The 18,567-nt window shown below is 37.9% G+C and overlaps 2 protein-coding genes across 2 annotated transcripts; one reads left to right on the top strand and one right to left on the bottom strand.

Annotated features, from left to right (window-relative positions):
• Nucleotides 1-9,652: 9,652 nt before the first annotated feature.
• On the top strand, nucleotides 9,653-11,633 carry LOC310955940 (interleukin-6-like; the record flags this gene model as incomplete). The annotated part of the gene is made up of 5 exons (XM_083926019.1): nucleotides 9,653-9,668; nucleotides 9,755-9,948; nucleotides 10,060-10,158; nucleotides 10,257-10,400; nucleotides 11,412-11,633. 5 exons carry the CDS (start codon nucleotides 9,653-9,655, stop codon nucleotides 11,631-11,633), a joined length of 675 nt encoding a protein of 224 aa, XP_083782145.1.
• A 945-nt stretch (nucleotides 11,634-12,578) lies between these two features.
• tomm7 (translocase of outer mitochondrial membrane 7 homolog (yeast)) lies at nucleotides 12,579-17,587 on the bottom strand. The gene is made up of 3 exons (XM_083926098.1): nucleotides 17,447-17,587; nucleotides 14,221-14,269; nucleotides 12,579-12,977 (listed from the first exon to the last, which is right to left on the bottom strand). Exons 1-3 carry the CDS (start codon nucleotides 17,547-17,549, stop codon nucleotides 12,962-12,964), a joined length of 168 nt encoding a protein of 55 aa, XP_083782224.1. The 5' UTR covers nucleotides 17,550-17,587; the 3' UTR covers nucleotides 12,579-12,961.
• Nucleotides 17,588-18,567: the final 980 nt, after the last annotated feature.

Here is an 18,567-nt window from a genome sequence, read left to right on the forward strand (position 1 = left end):
ACCGGGGGGCAACATGTGAGACGAGACTCCAAAACTTTAGCTCCCAAACAGTAAAAACTTTTAATGGACTTCAGGGCGAAACTTATGGATTCCTGCTGAGACAATTAAAAAGCCATTAGATGATAAATACTTCACATAGGCCTACTCCACAGTAATTCCTAAATATACTCATGTACTCATATGGCGACTGTGGCCCAGGAGGAGGGAGAGCGGTTGTCCCCTAATCACAAGGTTGGTGATCCCTGGCTCCTCCGAGTGTCCTTGAGCAAGACATTGAACTACAAGTCGTTCCGAAAGGGCAGTCCGGCGCCTTGCTTGCCAGCTTCGCCACCGCCAGTGTGCAAATGAGTGAATGAGAGGCAAATTGTAAAGTGTTTTGTCGAAAAGGGCACTATAAATGCAGTCCATTCATTATGTATTCATATGTGAGGGTCATATATTATTGCTGTACTGTGTGGGGAAAGCACAGAACAGTCCTCAGTCAATGCCTCAGGAACACCCTTTCAGAGAAAACAGAATGTGCTCATCATATGTGCTGCGTGATTGCCATCTGGCAGTGATCGGGGTGAACTGCAGCAGACGTTATTCAAACCTTTTCAGCCATCACGGTTCACTGCAATCCTTGAATACTCGAGGGATTTCAAAGTCATGTGACTAGGAGGACAGGCAACAATTCAGGCTTTTTAAGATAAGAGACACTGTAGAGACCCGTGGGGACGCTGGAGTACAGAGCGTAGGGAGAAGCCAGAGCTCGCAGACAGCACTGCAGAGTCTGCAGGTGCAGAACACATAAAAAAGGACTGTTTTTGGTCCTGTGGGAAACACTTTTTGGATTCAATCCTCCAGCTCCACTTTCCACCACAGACAGGTACGAGCAACTCTACACTACACTGCAATTTTTTTTCACCATTACATCTGATCTTAATTTTTTTTGTTATTCTCCAGGTCCGATATCTTTTGATGACATGATGCATCTGAATCTGTCATCCATCGATCCATTTTTACACTTTATTGAAAGAGTGCACAAGTTAAATTTCTGGTTGATGATACAGACTAATGTGTGCATCGTACGGATTAGTCAAAGGTTAGTCTGACTCTGAATTGTTGCTCTTCCACTACCTCCACTAGATATATTCTATAATGTCTGCTATCTATTTTGTAAGGGCAATGTCACTGCATACGGACTACACAATTTGAATGTGACTGGTTTAAAGAAATATGAACAAGTAAGAACATTTTTTCCCTCCTATCCCAGAATATTAACTAGTACAGCCAGACTCTAGAGGTGTAGAGATTGCTCTGGCAATGCAAGACTAGGCAAAGGTATTATCAAAAGAAACCAACCACTTTCATTCATTATTCATAAATTTAAAAAATGGACGTAATATTTCTATTGATAAAAGGGCAATTTGTTACTTTGATCATCTATGTAATTATTCAGTCCACAAGCTCAATATTCAGTCCATTACATCTGCTACTTCTCAAGGCTATAATTTCTGTATCCGACCAAGTCTAGGGGAATTTGTGGATTAGCAACCAGGCAAGTTGCACAACTGGCCCAGACCCCAGAGGACCAAAACTTCCCGAGGTGCATGTCAATTGGTTTTGGTAATTTTAGATTTACAAATGTGCACTGCTGAAGAACACTATCATCTAATGGAGGGGCCCTGCATTATTGTAAATGTGTGGCACTGTCTAAATAAATAAGATTGACTTCAGAATTCATTGTCTTCTAGTGTGCCCTGTGTCAAAATCCAGTTTTTATAGCTAAATTATTTTAATATATAATGTGCTCACATCATGCATATTCCGAATAAAGGGAGTGAAATTATTACACACATATTATTACAGCATCGGAGTTCTGGTTGCAGTGGACTTAATGGGAACTTAGAGGCAACATGTGTATTTGGCCATTAGGGGCAATGTTGCAAATCAATGAGCACAACTGTTTCATGGTAACATTGGAATTTCATCAATGTGTTGAAGTGCCTTGATTAGTCAGGGTTGCTTTTGCCAAAAACAGACATCCCCTTCTGGTTATTATCCTAAATGGTTTCTCAACTGAATTCCTAGAATGAAGTGTACAATATCATGATATAATGTACTGTATATTAAATAGAATTGCATGGTTATGATTTTACTGTAAAACAAACCCCATCTTCGATATGATTATATAATGTTTGTATATGTATTGTTTGTGAGGATTATTACACAGAGATTTAATGAAATATTGTGTGTTAGTCATGTTATCACATGTTTTTGTGAATAGTAATTGAAGATGAACTCGTATTTAACCGGCAAGGACAAAACTGCAGCTGTTACATGCGCATTTGCCTTAATGATACTGGTAAGATCATTTTTGCACAGTAATTAAATAAATGAATGAATTAATGCCTTTTTCAAACATGTAAAATAAAGAAATAAATAAAAATAATACAATAAAAGATAAAGAAACAAAAAGACAACATTGAATAGATTGAATATGGAGAATGAGAAAAACACCGCCATCTAGTGTCTGAAGATCGTAGTCGCAACAACAAAAAAATAAAACCAGCAGTCGGGTTGCCAGGTTCGTTGCCAAGTGTGTCAGCGATCAGCCTGAGCCATGTCAGTGATGAATCATACAGGGTAACGACTAATTTTGACTAATCAATTAATTTTACAACAATATTTAATGTTAGCCAGTTTTCAAGTGGTGTGTAATTGATTAGCTAGCTCTCAACTCAAAATGATTCCTTGTTTCTGTAGCAACAACAGACAACCCTGGCAACTTACAATGCCTGACGCTATTGGCTGGTACAATGTAGACAGAACGTGACAGAAAGTATATATATATATATATATATATATATATATATATGTATATATATAGATATCTTTTAATAAAGATTCTACATATTCAACTCTTTAACATGTCCGAAAAGCAAAAGCTTATTCAACCCCTTTTTCCATTACTATATAATATTAATCATCATGAATGGCTTCGTAATTATATCTTATCCTATCTTTAACACAATTTGCTACATGTGTACATACACACACCACAAGACAAATTCAAAAATAAAAATTTACATATGCCATATCCACCTTAGAAAATAAAGAATGTGAATAAACAAATAAATAAATAGTCTGTGAGAACACCTCCTCCCCGTACCCAGTGTAAACCATATTTTTGTACTGCCTTTTAAACTTGGTCATGCTTGGACATTAAACTCTGCTCCACAGCTTCACTCCACATATAGAAATACAAAAAGGTTTGAATGTTGTACGGACGAATCTCTATTAAAAAACTATTTTTGAATGTTGCCGTGTCCATACTGCAGCTGACCCAACAGGAAAAGTGAGCAGAGTTCCCCTGAATTTGAGTTTCATTGCTAAGGAAAGAACAAAAAGAGGATCTGACTCATTTAGACACTAGCTTTTTCCTGTCTCGGAGTGTTATTAAGATGGGGTTGTCCTTATGTGTATAGATGTCCATATCATTTGTAATATAACTGATGCAAGAAAATTAAATAAGCATGTGGCGATATATGCACATGCAGACACAAACCCTGGTGGAGAGAGTTAAAACTCCAGTCCTGGAAGTTCAGTAGAAGCAATAGAGGAACTAAAACTAAAACTGCAGAGTAAGGCCTGAAGGGATCCCTGCTGATAATGGTTCAGATTTGTCTTGTTCTCTAACTTCATGATATTGAAAAGGGTGTTCCTGTTTGGCTTGTGACTTGGTTTCCTTTGACTCAGGGATCATCCCTTCCTTCCAAAGAAAATGAGAGCACAGGGAAACTGAGTGTGTTCTGACAAATCATGTTCCACCTCCAAGAGGTAAAAGACAATAGTTTTTAAATAATAAAAAACAGGTATAATCAAACCAGATAATAAATAATCATGTTAAACTAGGCAGAACTGATCGAATATGAATCATATATTAATATAAACATATTTTAGAGTACTGTTGTAAAATTAGAACATTTTCTTTCCCGTCGATGGGCGGTGATTTATTTCGGTTCAGCTTATTTTACAGCTAAACAGTACACTAAAATATGTTTCTGAAAACGCTTTCTGAGAAATATAGTAACAGAATCATGATCAGTTGTGGTTAGTTTCCCAGTTTGATTTGAGTCTGTGAGCAGATGTTGACACTGTCAGAAATATTAGCAGGCCCAATTCAGCAGGTGGATGGGAACCCAGGACCTTCTTGTCGTGAGATGCAGGTGCTAAGAACTGCCCTCTCCAAACTCTCCAACGTATTCTCATATTAACAGTGAATTTATATTGCGCAGCTTCTGTATTTGACAAACCATTCTCACCTTAAGGTCTATTTAGTAGCTTCTCTGGAGCTTTTGATCATTTCCCATAATCTTCATTGGCAGATGGAGTCATATTTCCAGAGCACTTTAGGACTTTTAATACATATTTGCTGAAAATTTGAGATTCAAAAGTGTAAAGTGATGCTTTGTTAGTCCCACATTGAGGAAATTTGAAATGTGTGTATCATGACCTTGGGAAAAATGTCTTACTCTGATAAAGAGCATGTGAAATGATCCAAAGGTTGGTTCAGCTACTAAATGGACCTTAAGGTCAGACTGTTGTGCACTGCTTTGTGGCCTTTGACGTGTCCGGATGTGTTACGTTTTTTTGTAGTTTGAGCCAGCTTGAAAAAAGCGGATATTTTCAATTTGTTAAAAAGTTTGGAACACGTTTCTTTTGCGAGAGCACCACTCTTTGAGAAAAAAACATGCAGTTCATCAGAATGTGCATTCACTCCAAGCTGCTTAGCATTAAGCCCCCTTTAAAATACCACTTAATAAAGCAGAGAGGTAGAGTGCAAAACTCTAATCCCTTTGCCATGCACTGTGAAATTACAACAGTACATAGTACAAAGTTGCTTTATCATTGTGAATTAATTTTTTTTCTCTTTGAAAGAATCATTGAGCATATATATTAAATTAGTGAATGTACCTCAGTTGTAATAAAATTGTAATAGATGTATTCATCAAAACTTTGTATGTCCACAAACTGAAAGTGTGCCTTGAGCTCTTCAGGGGGGAGGAGAATGACCATGATCTGCACTTCCCAATAACCTCAGACACTGTAACCACTGAGCTATTCTAAAGTCTAAAACTGTCCACTGAAAGTACAAAAACACTCCACGATCAAAGTGGTCACAAACCCTCTCTTACAACATTCTCCATAGAGCAGATATAGCATCAACTACTATGCAGATTACTTTTTTTTTTTACCAGTTTGGGAGTTCTCCAGTTTGATTCCCCACGTCCCAATAAACACAGGGGAAGTTACATAGCAAAAATAGTAGCAGGGGGGATTATTACAAATTATATTTTTTGATCATGAGGCGTCTCACACTCACGTGTTGCAATGCTGAATTGAATGGAAGCAAAGAAGTTAGCAAGTAACAAGTATTTAAAAGGAGAATTTAAAGAATGAGGTAAGCTGAGTTGGTTAGTGATTTGACTTTGATACGCTATACTGAAGAAGACTTGAAACCATGATTGAGACCATAAACTCATTAGGAAAATGTTTACTGAGGTGATGAATCAAGTGAGAAGTAGACTCATTTTACCAGTGACTTCTGTACAAACACACTTCTTTTTGCAACAAGTGGAGTCGCCCCCTGGCGGAAGTTAGGAAGAATACAGGTTAAAGCCACTTCTGCGTGTTGCTTTGGCCTCCACTGCTCCAACTCCACATTTCCCTTATCCCAACCATAAATCCTCTGTTACTCTGCTTTCCCTGTCTGAGTCAGCGTTTGGGTCAACCTAGAAGAGAACAGCTATGAGCGTCATATCCCGGCCAACATCCTGGGTATTACTTACTTGATATTTTTGTAAATGTTTTTATCATGGAACAGCTTGATGAGGAAAGAGGTTAGCAAATCTCATAGATGACTAACTGTTGGCCCTAAGTTATGACAGTGGAAATAAACAAGATTTATAATGAACTGGATGAAAACTCATTTGAGGCAATGTTTTTTCTATCACTGCAGGGAGAGCATTCCAGGAAAGGGAGGGAGACGATAAACCCACCTGCTGCAGGGTCACAGGAAGTAGTCGGTGCATGGTGGAAAAAGTGTTTGTGTGTGTGTGCGTGTGTGTGTGTGTGTGTGTGTGTGTGTGTGTGTGTGTGTGTGTGTGTGTGTGTGTGTGTGTGTGTGTGTGTGTGTGTGTGTGTGTGTGTGTGTGTGTGTGTGTGTGTGTGTGTGTGTGTGTGTGTGTGTGTGTGTGTGTGTTTGTGTGTGTGTGTGTGTGTGTGTTGTGGTATCAGACAGCTGCATAGATTTCTCTTATTGCCAAGATTCAGGAAGCAACTGAGAAACAGTTTCTGCAGTAATATAATCATTCATTCTGCACTGGGCCAAATTAAATGTGGATCAGACGAAAACAATAGTCTACAGCCATTTTAGCAGTTTTGTAAGGCTGTATGTAGGCACAGCCAAGCTTTGAGCTAAATGCTAATGTACTCATACTAAAGTGCTCACACTGATAATGCAAAACATAACACTGTTTAGTGGGTGCAAAGCCTGCGGGGGGACACAGGGGACATGTCGCCCTAAATATCTAGAGCATGTGCATTTGTATGATGAAAGTAGTAGGGCACTTCCATTTTGAAGAACCGCTGAAATTCTACTCATAGATGCAACAATAAGGGAACAGTATGCAACCTCAAAAGCAACAATAAATGAAAAAACACAAAAGAAGCTGTTCCTTCCTTTACATAAATGAATTCCTTTCCACCATAATTTGGCACATAAAAATCCACCCAAATGCAAGAATTTAAGCGTCGCTCATAATTTTTTCCCTCTCCCAGACCCTCACTTAATATGTGTTCCCACTAATATTGAAAGGAAATCTGCCCCCTTGGTTTAATAGGTATGTTCACATGTTCCCCATCTTAGGTCAGCGTTAGCACTAGAAAGCTTATATTTGCTAACTTGCACTCAACAGAAAGTACAGCTGAGGCTGAAGAAGTAAAAGTTTAGGGATCACAAGAGTTGTTATTTTTCAGCCTGAGAGAAACGCAAATACAAAATGTCATACCAATCCATAGTTGTTGAGATATTTCAGTATGGACAAAGTGGTGGACTGACCAACCAACCCATCAGTTTTGAAATATATCTTGTTTGATAACTGACTTAGGTATCTGAAAAACATACAGGAAATGGACTTCCAGTCTTTGACCATAGCTAGATGGTTGGCTGGCTGTTATCATAAACTACAGATAGTGAGTAAAAGCTTATGGGGAGAACATCAGTGGGCTAAGAATCGTGCCCTGTGGTGTCCCAACATTTACTTTGTGAAAGATGTGACATGATCTATCAGAGAAAACATAACAAAAGCACCAAATCAAGAATGGCAATTCTAAATCTTGTATAACAATCGACTCAGATGGTGTTACCAGATAGGTAACAGAATAATTAGAAAGCAGATGACCATCAATCTATTGTAACTCCTCACTTACCCATGAATGTGTTTCTGGAGTTCTTCTTTTCTTGGTTACACTGATGCCAGAGCAGAGACAACAAAGAATATTTCAACTAACACTTTTTTTTAAAACTTTAACTGATAAAGAAGAGCAAATGCAAAGCGTTTAGCTACTTTAACTTGGATTATAGAAGCAGATGTGAAAACTCAAATCGTTGAAACTGACATTATAAGTATCTTTAACTTAGAGCAGGCATCTCCAATCCTGCTCCTGAGGGCCGCTGTAGCTGCTTGGTAATGAGCAGAGCATTAGACTCAGGTGTGTTGGCGAGGATTGGAGATGCCTGACTCAGAGTAAATGAAACATGCATTTGACTCAAATGTCGTAGTTAACCCCCACGAAATTAGTGGATATCTGGGACAGATTCATTTTTTGAATTATTTGTCAAAGTTAGGTGTGTGAGGCTGATATATTCTGACTTTTAGTGCCTAATATGAGTCAAGCTCTAAAAATCCTGGATTCCTGTTAATTCCCCTTGATAAGCCCCCTGTCTGATTAACATGTATGTACCAAAGTCAACGGCCCCAGGTTGTTACAGACTTTCTGTTAAACACGTATACAGAGTAAAAATGTGTTGTTCTCATCAACCGGGCAAGAAATTTAACAAACTCATGTATCACATTGGAAACAGATAATACTACTGGATTCTTTCAAACATTTTGAATTGGCAAGCCCAAACACAAGTTATTGAGTAACCTACTAACTTAAATAAAGTGCCATAATTAATCACTGTCATAACTAGGATATGATCTTACAGGCTGGCTCAGGATGGCTTTTAAAAGTACTACCTCATCCTTTAATTCCTTCAAACGCCGTGAACAGTTCAATTTGCAAACTTATACATGGGAAAGTCTAGTTTCATCATGACTAGTGTTGGAACAGGAACATGACACAGAACATCACTGTAAAGAAAAAACAAGAAATTCACTTATTTCATGAGGGGGAAAAAAACATTTTATGTACAATTAAACCTGTGTACATAAATTATTATGGATATAATCCATAGCCTATATTATCTTAACCATAATAATGCCTATTTGATACTTTGTTAGGAGTGTAGCCTGATATATGTTAATAATAAGTGTTGAGAAAGTCTTATGTAAATGGATAGTTTTATGTAAATACTTGATCACTGTAAACCCAGATAAGTTGACTTTACTTACAACAACTGAGGCAAGTGATTCCACGTCAACTATTGAAGTAATGCATACTAGAGAAACTTCATTTGTTTAACTAGATTCAACAAGTGGAACTTACTAAAGGGCAAGTTATTTTTCTCCTGTACAATAAACCATACTAATGGAGAAGACCATCAAACAGGCCAAGAATAGTCTTGAGCGGATTAGCCAATAAGATTCTGACACATGCTGAAGTTTAGGCAAAAAAAAGAGAGAAATGCTAGTGCACCCAATGATCACATCATAATACACTGTTGCTCATAAAGTTGGAATAAACTATTTTTTACCTCATGAAATAATTGTGACACTTAGATTTATTCTTGATGGATAAATTGTTCTGTATGTATATTTTTTCCTCATAACTTTATTGATCAATCTCTTCCAAACATATCCCAGTGAAAATTAATCCACTTATAAATAAAACAAAAAAAGAGAGATATGTCTGAAAACAAAATTATTCCAACCCCATGGACAAGTGTAGTGCAACATAATTAGACTGTTAAAGTAATGCAAATAAAAGTTCTCCCGTTTTTAACTAATAGGTACTCAGTCAAACTGTTTAAAGGGACACAAATTCCGGGTTGACGGTGTAAAAGATATAGGAATAAACTTATGCTAATATATGGTTTTGAATGGATTTTCCCTTTCAAATAACTGGCTCAAAATAACATCGGGATTTTTTAAAAGACTTACGTCAATACCAATTGTATGTGCGCTGTGTTTGAGACTTTATATTAAATTCCTGCCCCCCTGTGTGTCCATGTTGATGATGAAAAGCAACCACCGGATGTTTGACGCAAAAAGAAAATATTAATGCCGTGGCTGCTCCAGGGAGGTACAAGTAGGTCTGCTGGGAAATCCCTCCACACTGAAGAATATAAAATGACGGCCCATCTCAAAGACAAACCGACTCCCTCAGGCCCTGGCAGCCCTCAGCATCAGCGGAGACTCAACAAGTGCTTCCCAGCAGCGACATGCCCTCTACTCTCAGTAAGTAATTTGCAGCCCGTGGTGCTCCACGTCCCCCCCCCCATAATTCATTCAGTTATTCACGCTTCTCCTCCTCTTCTCCCCAGACGCGTACTTGCTCTCTGCAGTGATGCTGGCCGCTCTGCCGCTGCGCGCTCCCGGAGCTCCGGTTGAAGACGCGCCCACCGACAGCCCGGCAGGTGAGCCCTCAGGTGAGGAGGAGGCGGGATCCTCTGACCTGCTGAGCGCCTCCCCGGTCTGGCACTCGTTTCTTAGCGCAACCAGACGGCACAAGAAAGAGGTAAGAAGAGCTGTGTCTGCCAGGAATTTCACTTTTTGATGACAGGTCACCTGCTCAATCAAACTGTAATGAACTGTTTTTTTCCTTTTTTTATCACGTCCCCTTTATCAGTTTGAAGATGAATTTCAAAATCAGATGAAATACAGTTTTCTGGAGCATTACAAATTCTCCTCACTTCCAGCAAGCTGCCCTCATTCCAACTTCAGCAAGGTAGTGTGTCTACTCCCTTAGACATCCCCATGGAAGGACCTGAGTGATGGAGTTATTGAAGGCTAACAGGGATTTTTATTTTTATTCCCTCTCTCCAGGAGGCTTGTCTCCACAGGCTGGTCCAGGGTCTGCTTGTGTACAAAGTTCTTCTCAAGCATGTGGAGAAGGAGTACCCCGGCAACTTGATCTGCTCGGAGGCCAGATACTTCAGCGGCCTCCTGATCAACCTGACCAGAGAAAAGGTGGGTCTGAGAGGCTCATAGTCCTCATAGTTTATAACTAATGCACTGTTGTGGCCTTTTTATCAGCTCTTTATTTGCTTTTATCTTATTCAGCATCTTCGTTAAAGTTAATGGTGAAAGAAGTTTTAGTTTTTGTGCTCAAGTAAAAGAAATACTCCCAAGTCCTGCATTTAAAATGGGACTCAAATATGCATCATCAAAAAGTAGTAATTGAGCCCATTCAGTGTTACATTAGAGATTACATTATTGGATTATCATGACTCATGCATCAATGTGTAAGTTGTGTTTTACTGTTGTAGCTGGCTGTGGTGGAACTGTATTTTTCCTACTTTGTATACTGTTGGGTAGATTAACTACAGTGATGCTTTTTTTTAAGGGTTTTGTGTTTAATCTACAAATCTATTTGCTGGTAAATACATGTAGTTGAGCAGAAGTAACACAAAACTGGAAATACTTAAGTACTTCATATCATAAAGGTCACATATGTCTTTTTTAAAAATGTATTATAAAGCAGGTCGAGGTGTTTTATAAATACTGGCGAGGTCAAAACACTCAATTCACAGAGAAATACACACAGCTCAGATTTAGATACGGTGCCTTTAAGGATTTCTGTACGGTTGTGATGTCACAACTATACTGTATTATAGTTATATAGTTAAACAGAGTCTCGATTGATATTTATATTTACATAGCCTATATACACACACGTATGTAGAGTGCCACTGCAGTGCCATTATAGTCATTCCCCGGCTGCAATGACAGTGTATACAGGTATATTCAGACAAACAGTATCAGATGTTTTTTTTTAACATTAAAGCATGTAAACATGTTCTAGTAGAAACCCAAAATACAAGTATGGCGCAGTAATTGAGTAAATGTACTAAGTTACATTTTACCACAGGTTATAGCTCATTTAGTAAAAAGGTATTTGTCCTGTTTAAGTTGGTTTGTGTAAATGTCTGGTACAGTGATGTTTAGTCATGTTATATCACTGTCACTTCTGCCCCACAGATGAGGCAGGCTGAGCAGTTCACAGCGCTGACCAGCAGCCAGGAGGCGCAGCTTCTGACCGACCTCGACAACCCTGACAGTTTCCACAGAAAGATGATTGCACACAGCATCCTGCGCCAGCTCCACATCTTCCTCATTGAAGGCAAAAGAGTGATTACTAAAAAGGAGAAGGCCAAAGGAAGCATAGCACCCATCAATTTCTACCAACTGTTGAAAAGATGAGGGTACTTAAAATCAGTTATGGAGGAATACCTCAAGGAAAAGGTGCCGTTTACACTGCTACTGTTCTCACACTCAGGTGTTTCTTTTTAAGGGGGGGTAAGAAAATGCATTCTCTGAGTGCACCTACTGTATGTGCTGTCACAGTCTATGATTGTGCAATCCCAAAGGCCTCATGGGCTTGAATCTCCCACTGTTGGACAACTTATTTAACCTGTTTATATTTGGTGAAAGTGTTATTTATTAGTCATATGAAAATCCATGACTGTGGGTTTCATACACAATAAGAAAAAAGACATTTTTAAGTTATGATAAATTAAGTGTTGATTGATTTATGGATTGTGATGATTGAGTAATTTATAAAATAACATTTTTAAGTAATAATTGTATCACATTTTGTAAACAATGATTTTGTACTTAAATTACTGTTAAATTATTTATTTTCAACTATTTTTTTAAAGCTGAATTTGCTGTTGATTTAATAATGTAATGAGCTGTGTGCATTTTGAACGCACTGTACAAATTCTGTACAACGCAGAAACAAAAAATAAAAAATGTGTTTGGATAAGAAACAATTCAAACATTTCACATATTTCATTTCATTGCAACACATCTTGAAACATTTTCTTTTTACTATAAACCATTAACGTTATTTGCAGATTTGGACCCGTACGTGTTCACTTGAGGCTGAAAAATGGGTCAAACTGAAAAAACAGATAAAACCTAAAAGAGATCGTCAGCAGTGATCTATGAAACTTTATTTCTATCCTTTCAGAGTGTTGTTGCATTTCCAAAATTTAAAACATGGCCCTTAACGTATCACTTAAACAACACTAAGACAATCATTTTATGGATTTTTACACGATTTTAATCAATTTTTCAAACAATCAAGTTTTGGTTGTTTTAAGGTTAAGCAGCAACAGGACGCCTGGAAATAAAGACAAAGAGTGACATTTCTTTGTAGATTTATTCTCAGACAGCATAAATTACAAATAAAAAGAGAAAAAACAAGGAATGAATGGCGTATCCAAACATCGCTGTAACACACACCAACAGATAGTCCAGTCAACACCACAGATTTTTATGGACAAAGTCTTGATTTCCATCTTGTTAATTCAAATATCTTCTATCCACTTAGACGACACTCTCCATACGTCTACAGTATATCTGACCATAAACAGCATGGCCGCATATAACATTACTTCTCACACATTAGACAGTAGGATTTATGGAGAGGGAAGTGAAAAATTATGTCCATTTCCTGGATTTTTAATGAAAGGTGGGTCACATGCTCTCGATGAAGGGAGGGACTGGCTGTGCGGAGACGTTTCTTAGCCCCATAGCAAACTAGAAAAAAGAAAAAGGAAAAGGTTCAACTAGAACTCCTGAAATTGCACAGCTCACTTACAGAGCCCAAGTGATGCCTTTAATTAAACCGTTGCAGAACTACGCCGCCAACCTCACGCCCAGTCCATAAAGAAAGTGAAGCCCGTCACTCGCACGTCTCACAGAACAGAAAGTCTACGCTTCTATTGTGTGAAATGTTTTCTTCGAGACCTCTGTGTTTTTGTCGCGTTTAGTGAAGTGTAATCTGCATTCTGCATAGACAACAAGGCTGTCAAAATGTGTGTGTGTTTAAATGTTAACTTATTATCCTGTAATGTTGATCTATGTTAAGTTATTTTATCAGTGCCTGTAACTATAGGCGCAGATGCTCATGTATTTTATCTATCCTCAATTGAGGTGCTTTTTATATGGGCATGACGGTGAACATAAGCAATGATTTCCATCTTTAAGGATGCAATAAACGTGACTTTGAGACATAACTACTCTACGACTGTGTCAGCAAAGCAGTTTAGCAAAGTGTTTAAGAGAGTAATAAGACCTTTTTCTGTCAAAATCAAGAAGGTTTTGCAGTAAAAATAAGGAAAATTAAACAAGTTGAACTTTGTTTAAACCAGCCAAATGTGCATATCCTTAAATATTGAGATATATTCATAGACAGCTGTGAGTGTGACTGTATACATATTTGATGACTTGCAGATGTTATTATACGATTAACCATAGTTTTAGACTGACCTAGGGTTCTGGCTGGTGAGGGGACATTAATGAATAGGGTGATATCCAGTGTTTTCTCTAACTTAAAACAAGTATTTGTTTTAATTTCCTATCTTCTTTGGGGGCAATCAAATATAGTAATGTACAGTTAGGGCTTTGGGTCAAGGAGGAAAGCGGTTAGTGGGTGTCTATACATGGTTTGTATTTCGTTGTACATTACAAATAACAAGCATAGCAAACATCGTGATAAGATTCTAAACAGAATCATTTCCCCTTCAAATTCAAATCATTAGGTTTTTTTCATTTTTGTCAGTCTTTACCAGCGTAAAGCATACACCACAGCACTTAGAACTGCAGATATTACTTTTCTGCAAGTTATTAGTTAGACCAACTTTTCCACGACTAAAGGAAATAGGTCCCTGTGATGCAAAGCTGTGAAAACTCCCTTTTACTATGACAATTATGTTCATTCATTCATTCTGTTAGCTGCTTCTGAAACTACATACATGATCTCACACCAGTCTGTACTTACCTCAAAACTGTGGGTTCGGGCATCCCTGGATCAGCTCCTCGTTTGAAACCTGTAAATCAAAACCATAAAGAATTGAAGCATACTGGTTTACATTTCAGAAAAGTGCCAAGAAATGTGTGAAACACCAAATCCAGAATCCAGTTAATCCAAAATCATTTATTATAGATAGCTGCAAGCATCTAGTATAGGAAACCAACTGGCGTAACCTAACTTCACAATACAGTATTTTCCAGACTTAAATGCAACACCGTTGCATCACAGACCTCTGACATCCATGTGGTCTTACAGATTTTGTGGAATAAGAAATAGCCTGGCATCGCAGACTACTTTACAAATTCGTATTAGTCTGAAACCTCCATGTTAATTTTCGATTTCCAAACATGAGCAAATGTATCTGGTTGGGCTATGAAAGGGCCATGCTTACATAACTGTAGTTACTGTAGAATTGCTGTAAGCAGCATATCTAACGCCTCCACTTCAAACGCACATATACACAGAAAGGGAAACGTACTCATTTTTTCTAGCTTTCGTCATAGGTCATGGGCAGGGGCAACTATGATGCAAGCGATTCTTGAGAAAAACACGACAGAGATGAATAATATAAAAATAGGCTTAGTAGCCCCGCCTTACTGCTCCCTTGATCTAGCACTACAACTGATTATTTCCATGACATGAGCGGATCAAGTACATGAGTTGCAAAAGAGAAAAGCGTGTTTGAGAAAAAAAAAACTGCTTGAGAAAGGGAGGAAAAACTGGAGAAAGTGTGACATCAGCATTGGTGTTTCCAAAATGCTGAAGTCAGAGAAGAGTCACTCACAGAGGGCAACCCCACCATCTGTGAGGTCACTATGCATGAGACCTAACTTCCCCGTCTTTACTCCAAAAACCACTGCCAGTTATTTTAGTGCCACTAGTGACAGTGAAACACATGTGCACAGGCATGTCTTGGACTTAAAGGAGAAACAGTTTTAAACTAACTACCCGAGACTAGTGCACTTCAGATCATGGGCAATTTTACCATATCACTGCTTTAATTCAACAGTTCACCCACGTTGACTTTCACTCCTATAAACATTATGCATCATCATGCATTACATTACTCCTTCAGATAAGAGGGGAGGGAGATAGAGGGTTGTGTGTCATGGCAGTTTCACTGATAAAAACGAATACTATTTGTGTGGGCATGATTTAAAATGCAGTAAATGATTAAACATGTCTTTGTTTTACGGGGATCTGTTGTCTTAAAACTGCTTTGTCATTGGATTTCTTAAAAAAAATAATCTCAAAATTGTCCTAGGGCGTGACCTGATATAAATGTATTTCATCCATACATTCTTAAAAGCGTAGGAACTTGATACAAGTCACTGAAAAGCATGTTCTCCAGTGTGACACCATATCTTGAATTTAATCTGGCAATTTCACAGAAAACTTTATTTAGTTGAAGGACCCCTTTAAAGAAGCCCATGATGTGCAAATGATTAGTCTCTGTCTCAGAACTGTTCAAATATTTAGCTTTTTTCAAAGCACCATAGGAGTGTTATGTTTGTTAGTCCTTTGGGGTGACTAAATTATATATATATTTTAAAAACTATGTTAAAGTATAGACTTATGGAAAACTTGGCAAATGTGTCCTGCTTACTGCTAATGGCACGTTAGCATGGTCATTAAGTGACACAAAAGGCTGAAACCTCCTTTAGTGTGACAGGAATTCACACCGCAGGACAAAGATGTCACACATGTTTGACAAGATCTCTAAAAGAAGCATTTTAAATAATCAGACACAATTTGTTTAACTCATTTTTTTGGACCATGTTCAGTGTTTTTAAATACAACTATTACTTTATTTCAGTCATTTTCAGCTGTTTTTGTAAAAAAAATTTGCACTGTGTTGTGAAAATAAGTCTTTTAGAAAATTGAGGGAGAGAAATTAGTGAGAGAGAGGAGACACGGAAGTAAAGAGAGAAAATTAACATGGATCCACACAGAAAAATGGAGGTCCTAAGAGAATGATGCAGAAGTAAATGTAATGAGATGAAAAATGCAGCAATTATATCTAGAAAAAATGATGACAGACAGAAAGTCTCACCACATGTTATTCAGGGAAACAATGGGGATTGCTTTTCTTAGACTGTAGAGTATTGTCTATTGATTTTCCAAACGTATCATAACAAAGAAGAGTGAAAACCTTTATTGTAAACTGGATGCAAAAAAGTAAGCAGAATTACGTTAAAAATGTAAAGAATCAAAAAGAAAGATGCAAGGCAATAGAAAAAAGCACTAAGTGCTCTTCTAAACACAAACCCCCAGTCTCCAGAGAGACTTCCTTGCTTCTGTTTTGATGCAATTAACTACCATTTCTGTCCTTTATTACAACACGCATAAAAGAACCAAAAATGTATGTTTATCTCAAAATATCTTCAATAAAAACAGTTCACTATTTAATTAGGGGAGATCAAGACATCCCTCATCTTAAATCGGTACAATTCTCAACAATTGTCCTTTTAGGATGACAACAAAGCATGACTTGCATTTATTGAAAATGTCCAAGTCATAGAGAAACATGGTGTTAATCGATATGTCATATCAAATAAATAACAGTATGTGAAAACAAGTGTCTCACAGTGAAGCTGAAAACTCTTTCATGTAGGTTTTTATATTTAGCAAGACTTTTTCATGGATTTATTTTATGTCACATGCACCATAGACACATTTACAGTGCATTTCATTAAGTGTTGCAAAAATCAGGGAAATCATTTACAACAACAGTGACCCCTTATATATTTTCTAAAAAATCAGTCTTCACACTACATAAACGTGTGTATTTTTTCCCAAAATGGTGTTTTACAACAAAAAGAAACCTGCCTATTAATCAACTACCCCGTAACAGGATAATTTTATCATTATTTCTACATTTATAAATACATTTTTGGCATTGTGTATGACTGGGACATGCAAATATAAAATAAATGTTTAGATTAAAAACAAGTTTGAGTCGTGAATGCTACAGAACCAGTTAATTAAATGCTACTAAAACTAAATTCGGACTAAAAAACAGTTTGACACCTTGTTTCTATAAAAGGGTGCCATTATTAAATGAACCAGTTTAAAGTTATAGCTACCAACCCACCCTAACAGAGCTAGCTGCTAGCTGAAGGCTAGTGTGCTAAGCTAATCGGCTAACGTTCACATGTCTCCCCAGCCCGCCGTGTTGCCCCTGGATACTGACCGAGGTACAGCACGGTTGGGATAAAACCCCATCGGATGACAAACTGTCCGCACTGGAACAGCTGCTGCAGCCGCTGTTTGGACTCTTTGCTCAGTTTAGCCATGTGTTTATCCCGAAAACAGCGAGGATGAAGCCGCAACCACCAAGGACAAGGAACAGGAAGTGACGTAGAGGTCCTGGCAGTTAAATGACATGATCTGTCAAACGTCGCCATCCGGTGGACTGACCGTGTAACTGCGCATCTGTGACAGGTAACACATTCAATTTAATAAATGCCATTAAAGCTAATGTTTAGTCACCAAAAGCTGAAGACACTCATTTAATTTTATAATTTGAAATATTAATCACTGTAATATGTTTGCACAAGAATTGAGCGGCCTTCTATGACGTTGTGACTGAAATATATGAGCATATGTTCACCTTTAGAAGAAGAAGAATTATTACTTTATTAATCCCCCAAGGGGAAATTCATTTTTTTCACTGTTATTATTCAAGTTACACACACACAGGAATACAAAACATGCACAAACAGGACCTATATACATGCAATTAATGGAGAGATGTCAGAACGAAGGGGCTGCCAATGGATCGGCCCCCCGAGCAGTTGGGGGTTCGGTGCCTTGCTCAACAAGCACCTCGGCAGTGCCCAGGAGATGAACTGGCACCTCTCCAGCCACCAGTCCCCGCTCCATTCATGGTCCACACAGGGACTGGAACAGGTTCCCAGCCGAGTCTGCAGTGGGTTTTTTTTAGGCCAAGGACCCTTTAGCTGAAAGAGAGATGAAGCAGGGACCCCTACTACAAACGCTGTGTCAAATTTAATTGCATATTAAATTAGGCCCTACATTTAGGGTGGCCTAAAGCCTTTACACACATCTTTTTAGGGTGCATACAATACTAAGATATTACATTCATTATTAACATATTCTAATATTTATACACCATATATTAATGTTAAACACACATTTGGAAGGCACATTAAGTCCTTCAGCTCACTTGTATCTGTGCATGGTTACCTTAATGTACCTTGTCTATAAGTCAGTAAGCCTATCATCAAGGTTGTGTAAATGTATTTATTTTTTTATTGCATTCATGTTAATGCATATTTAAAAAAACAACAA

This window comes from Echiichthys vipera (assembly GCF_963691815.1).
Source record: "Echiichthys vipera genome assembly, chromosome: 13".
Taxonomy (NCBI): Eukaryota; Metazoa; Chordata; class Actinopteri; order Perciformes; family Trachinidae; genus Echiichthys; species Echiichthys vipera.